The 6,067-nt window shown below is 39.6% G+C and overlaps 1 protein-coding gene across 1 annotated transcript; it reads right to left on the bottom strand.

Moving 5' to 3' along the window:
- Window positions 1–829: 829 nt before the first annotated feature.
- LOC121428141 (THAP domain-containing protein 11-like) lies at window positions 830–3,645 on the bottom strand. Its single transcript, XM_041624734.1, has 2 exons — window positions 3,344–3,645; window positions 830–1,508 (listed from the first exon to the last, which is right to left on the bottom strand). The coding sequence occupies exons 1-2, from the start codon at window positions 3,555–3,557 to the stop codon at window positions 1,021–1,023; spliced, it is 702 nt and encodes a 233-aa protein (XP_041480668.1). The 5' UTR covers window positions 3,558–3,645; the 3' UTR covers window positions 830–1,020.
- Between the last annotated feature and the right edge of the window lie 2,422 nt (window positions 3,646–6,067).

Genomic DNA, 6,067 nt, shown 5'->3' with positions numbered 1-6,067 from the left:
TGTGATGGAATGCAGTGGGTTGGCTGATGATGTCGTGTCCAATCTTTCCTTTTTCTTATGTCATTACATGAATAATTATTTTATACTTCCCAGGTTCCATAAAGTGTGTATAATAATAATAATAAAGGTATATTTATCCAGGGAAGCCACTTCAGTTCTGAAAACTGTTCTCCAAGCGGGCCCTGCTATTATTACCCTGGCTTTAGCTGGGCTGCCTTGGCGCTCAAGCAGTCAACAAATTTCTTCCTACTGGGTACCCATCCACCTCACCTGGGTTGAGTGCAGCACAATGTGGAAAAATTTCTTGCTGAAGGAAATTACGCCATGGCTGGGATTCGAACCCACAACCTTCTGTTTCAAAGTCAGAAGACTTATCCACTGGGCCTCTTTTAACAAAATCAGTAGCTAATACACTTATTTTTCAATCTTGGAGGACTTATAGCCAATTGTCAATAGATATTTCAGTGCCGTTGATGATGGTTGCACATTCCTTTAAAACTTTATGAAACAGAGAATTTGGCATACTCACACAAAGTCATCATGACTTGGCTAGTTTATATAAGTCAAGCTGTCTTATTCATTATGTCCAGAACCCGATGAAAACTTTTGAACACCTTGGACTGATGCACACCCAATCCGTAGGCCAAACAAGTTTAGACATACATGTATTTTAATCTCTGAGCTATGTCCAAGAGCACTTGCCTGTATTTCAACATGTAGACCATATGGTGAGCATACTGAACAATGCTAGGGCGGAGCTCTCTTTCGCGCAGGTCAACAGCAGGGCATGCCTCAATCATTTTCAATCAGACACCTTTTGCCCCACTTGTTTGTGATTGTAAGGAAATAGCCCCACTGGTTCTTGGTCCCAAATCCAATTCTCTGAACTTCTGAAGTAACAAAATCAAATAAAATAGGTTTAACCTGACTGGCTACAGAAAGGCAATCCTTGCAATCAATTAAGGATTTAGGTTTAAAATTCAACCTCAAGAGTTGCTGGATTTTTCCCTTGATTTGACATCAGCTGACACCTTGCGCACCTGGATCACTCACACAAAGGTTTGTCCGCCTAGCAGTTGACATTTTATTTTTATGTCTGAAGACTACACGCAGCTTTGCCCTGCCAGGTTTTCTTGAGTGTTGGAGTGATTTGACTTTTTCTCTTAGATCAAGAACTTCAGTTCTGAGTGCAATGTTGTCCTGTTCAATCTGCTTGTACCGCTCATGGATCATAGATACATCCTGGGATGACATGTCCGTTTGGCACCCCCTGTTGACTCTATTGGTGTCATGCTCCTCATGCCGTTGCTTATCATCCGCTGCTGGTTGGGAATTCTGCCTCAATTCAATCAATGCCGATGCGGCGGAGATATCATCTGCCTTGCGCTTACGCTGTTTTGTTTGTTTACCTTGTTGCAAGGGTGAGGAAGCGTTGGAGGTGGTATACCCCATTCTTTGTGTGGGGGCCCAGTCTGGATGGTCCACGCAATGCAGAAATGATGGCTTGCCTGTACAATAGGAGAAAAAAGGTTAAACAATTGTAAGTTAAAAGAACTACAAATAGCTCGGTACATGTACTGGGTACTAGTTTGTAAGAGGAGCAGAAAGTAAAATGAAAATTCAAGGTTACTAAAAAAAAAATCAAATTTTGAGATTGTGACTTGCACTTCATGCCAAATTAGAAAACCCCATCCCTTATAAAGTTTGTAATCACTTCAGTTTTGCCTTCTTTTATTTAAAAAATATGACATACCACTTCAGTACATAGCTATAGGAATACCTAGGCAAGACTCTGAATGAAGGCATGTTATGCCTGTGCATCCAGTTCTACATTTGTCCTCCTTAAGATGGCTGGCTCACTTTCAGGAACAGGTAGGGATGTGTGAGTGTGACCCCAAAAACTGAAATGAGTTGCTTAAGAACTAGATGGCCCTCTGCAAATGGGGGGTGGTGTAGTGACCAGCCATATTTTAACTGCATGTAGACTTTTTTTTTTTCAAAACAAGAGTCAAGACAGTGTTTATATTTTGTTTTTAACTCCATCAGTAAGTCAGCAGACATGCCCATGCATGAAGCCAGTTCCTTTTCTTTTGTTGTTTATTCATTGATTAGGTTTCTTCATTTATGGCAGTGTATCCTATTGCCGGACACCTTTATTTCAGTGCTTTAAAAATGACAACTAGAGGAAATACAATGAAGAAAAATTATACCCTGCTATTCCAAATATTCTGAAAATTATGAATATGATGAAATTATTTCATATTTTCCGTTTTCTTTGCACCGCACTTGCCGCATACCCCTCCGCGAAAAACAATTATTTTCGTGCGTGGCATATTACATCATAATTCCGGACGCGCGACGGACGGGTAAAAATATTCTTGATTATAATGATGTAAGAAAGAGTTGGTGTGATTTTTTTCATGATATATCATCTCATGAGTAAATTCTAAGTTTTTGTTTGCTTTTTTATATCGATTTTGAGCAGATCTTTGTAATAATAAATTGGTGTTTGCTAACTAATTTCATTTTAATTTTTTTCTTTTGATTGCGTGTTCGATATGGCACTTTCCAGTATTAATGCTCGTTCATATCGTGACCCTCAGTCAAGTTCTATCGATGCGCAGACGATCGTTGACGGCTCTCTATCTATCTACCTCGCGCACGGACGGCCGAGGTACATACCTTGAGAACTAGCCATCGACGATCTGATCGATGGAGCGGACGAGATTGAAATTCGGCGAATCAGGCCCGAAATTAGGTCCGTATTGCCATCAGAAAATAGATCAATTGGGATCAATTGTTAATGCAAAACTATGTTATATTTTTAGCATTTTCTGTCAATTTAGAGAAAAAATAAGGTAAAAGTTGGATTTTTCCGCCTTGTTTTTGCAAACTTGTTCTTTGAATTGATCTGTGAAATCGAACTGCAGAAGTCTTACGGTACAAAATTGATTTCGTACGCAGTAATATGCGCGTCCGGAAATATGATAGTGTCCGGTAATACAATACGTGACTATACATGTATGCAGACATTCTTGACCTCATTTTTCAAACATTCCTTGAGCTGAAATGTATCACAGGAAGTTTTATTGTGTATCGCACAATAATCACATACCGGTATTGTCATTAGACAGTCTATTTTGATTTGGTTCGCTGAACTTAAATTAAATTAAAATTATACTTAGTTTATACAAATTATAGAGATCTATTACACCAATCAGAGCTCATCTTCTTACATTGATTAAATCAGCCAATGAACATCATTTTAAAACTTGAATTTTTAAAGAGTTATACTAAGCCACAGTCAATTGAAATTAAATTCATCTAGGGCCTATATACGTACCACTGATGAAATGTACAGAGCATACACGCGAATGCTTTGCCGGTTCCCATCCAACGCGTTTGATGTTGGAAAGCCACTTTTCCCGTCGCTGTTTTGAGAGTTTATGCGAGTGTTCACCTTGATGATGCAAAACCGTCGGTATACAGTAGAAGGACAGGTCCCTTTCCCGGTTACTTCGATTCGAACACCCCGTAACACAGCAAAAATTCACCATTTCAGAAAGATTTCTAGAAGACTAACGGAATTCTTTCGATCAGTTCTGCTCTTGCATCGATCGTCGCTTGTCCTCTGAGTGAGGGCGTACTTCGCACGCTCAAGACGTCACATGCATTTCGAGCCTTCATTCGAGGAGGTAACTTTTTTAGTCTGCTGTGCAAACCCTTCACTCGAGTTAAGGGTCTGAATGTGCAGCCTACTCATGCCTTATGGACTGAAGGCCGGCCCTCCTGAATTGGAACAGCAAGTTTTGTATGTGCTAGTCTTTACGTGGAGACACACTTGCTGATCATAGTTTCAATCAGGGTCTGTGTCTGCAGACTAGTCACTGTTTGCTCCGGTCGTCAGTGGACATTGGCAGAGTAGGCTGCACGCACACCCCTTGAGCCACAGGAGTTGTTCCCCCTCATACTCATAGCCCCCTCCCTCCAAAAAATTAAGGAAAGAAATGAAATTGAATGAATAAAGGAAAAGAAAGAAAGAAGAAAATAATAACGGATTTATCAAAGGAATTAAGAAATTATACAGGAAGCCAAAAGGAAGCAGGGAGACAGAAAAAAGAATGAAAGGAAGAAAGAAAGGAAGAAATAAAGAATGGAAGGAAGGAAGGAAGAAAGAAATAAAGAAAGAGAGAGAGAGGGAGAAGGAAGGAAGAAAGAAAGAAAGAAAGAAAGAGAGAGAGAGAGAAAGAACTTTCCCTAATTCCTATTACTTGATAGGTTGAAATTTCATAGTTGAAACTGCTGAGGTTTTCTTTAAACGATCCCGTAGGAGCGCCGGCACTGCGTAGGCGGGGCATTTAGCAAAATTTTGATACGATCCCAAAGAACTTTGACGGTATAGGACCCTCCCTGTTTAGAACAATGAGCAATTGCCAAATAAAAAAAGATAGCACAATGTCATATCTATAGATCGAGACAGGCAACACCCGCATCAACGTTTGTCAAAACTGTTCATACAGCCAGTAGAACCCGTATAACAAATATGTTCAGTAACTGAATAACCCCTGAAGATAGACAGTCAACTGCCCGAAACATCGAGATTTCTATCATGCCCGTTATACAAATCAACTCACCGACTCGTCAAGCCATGCAGTCTTCTCTCATACACAAGCCCCTCCCACGGTCTCACCTCTCCAACTCAACCAGCCTCAGGCAAGCCTTTTACTCAAGCCTCTCATCTTTGGTTCATGCTTTAATTTCGTCCCGTCTCGATTTTGGTAACTCCCTTTGGTTTAATCTACCCCAGAATCAGTTAGTCAAAGTTCAGAAACTTACAAAATGCTGCCGCTCTCATCGTTTCTCTATCCACCAGGCGCACTCACATTACTCCTATTTTAAGATCCTGACATTGGCTCCCTGTAAAACAACGTATTATGTTCAAGATTTTGTTGTTAACTTTCCACTGTGTCTAAGGCTCTTCTCCCCAGTAACTCATTTCACTGATCAAAAGTTATACCCCTTCAAGATCCTTACGTTCCTCCTTTTCCAATTCTCTTGTTACCCCCAAAGTTTCCAAATCCTGGGGGAATAGATCATTTGTTTACTCATCATCTAAGTTATGGAAAAGCCTCCCTGAAAACATCAACCAGTGCTTGACATCTTAAACTTTTAAACTTTACATTAAAACATTTCTCTTCAATTCTTCTTAATTTCTTTTATAATTTCCTAAAAAGCACCTTGAGCACTCTACAGAGTTGATTTGGCGTGATATAAGTCGAATTATTCTTATGATTATCCTGCCTAAATGTCCTACTGAAGCTGTCCACTCCTGGGGACCGTTGATTAAAACTTTTGCCATAAAAAACTCTGGCAAACAAAATTACGCCATTGAAGATTACACATTAATAAACTCTGGCAAAAAATATTGCCAGTTTTGTATGGCAAAAGTTCTATGCAACAGACCCCTGGTTCAGTCCTTGGACTACACTCGTGGGCTCATAGTTAAAGAAAACTACACTTTCTCGCCTCTCTGTTTCATTTCTACCTATATCAACTCGCACAGGCGGGGTAGCAGGGGGACGGAGGGGGAAGGGGTCCCGTCCCCCCTTAATTTTTGGTTGATAACTTTTTTTATTTTGCTTTTCAAAAAATTTGGGTTAACCTTTTTTTTTGCTTGTCAATTTTTTAACTGTGTCCATCCCAACTTTTCAGGTGGACCCCCCCCCCCTTATTTTTTTTGAATTCCGCCGCCAATTTCCACTTGGTCTTTCCAAGACATTCACTCTTCTGTGTTCATACCACCATGCAAATGTTCAAATAACATTGTAATTGTTCTTCTCATTGATATTTTATGTAACTCTGTATTCTCTATGTATTGGAAATGCCAAATAAAATAATGAGAAGAAAAAAGATAATCTCTTTCATTTTTTAATTTCTTGAATTCTTACTTATATATTCATCAATTTCTTCTCTCTCTTTTTTTTTTGGGGGGGAGGCACTCTAATCTGACACCTTGGGCCTGTTGTATAAAACTTTTCTCATAAAAACAAAACTCAGGCAAATAAAC

This window comes from Lytechinus variegatus, chromosome 14, assembly GCF_018143015.1.
Source record: "Lytechinus variegatus isolate NC3 chromosome 14, Lvar_3.0, whole genome shotgun sequence".
Classification (NCBI taxonomy): Eukaryota; Metazoa; Echinodermata; class Echinoidea; order Temnopleuroida; family Toxopneustidae; genus Lytechinus; species Lytechinus variegatus.
This window is presented reverse-complemented; position numbering and strand designations above follow the sequence as displayed.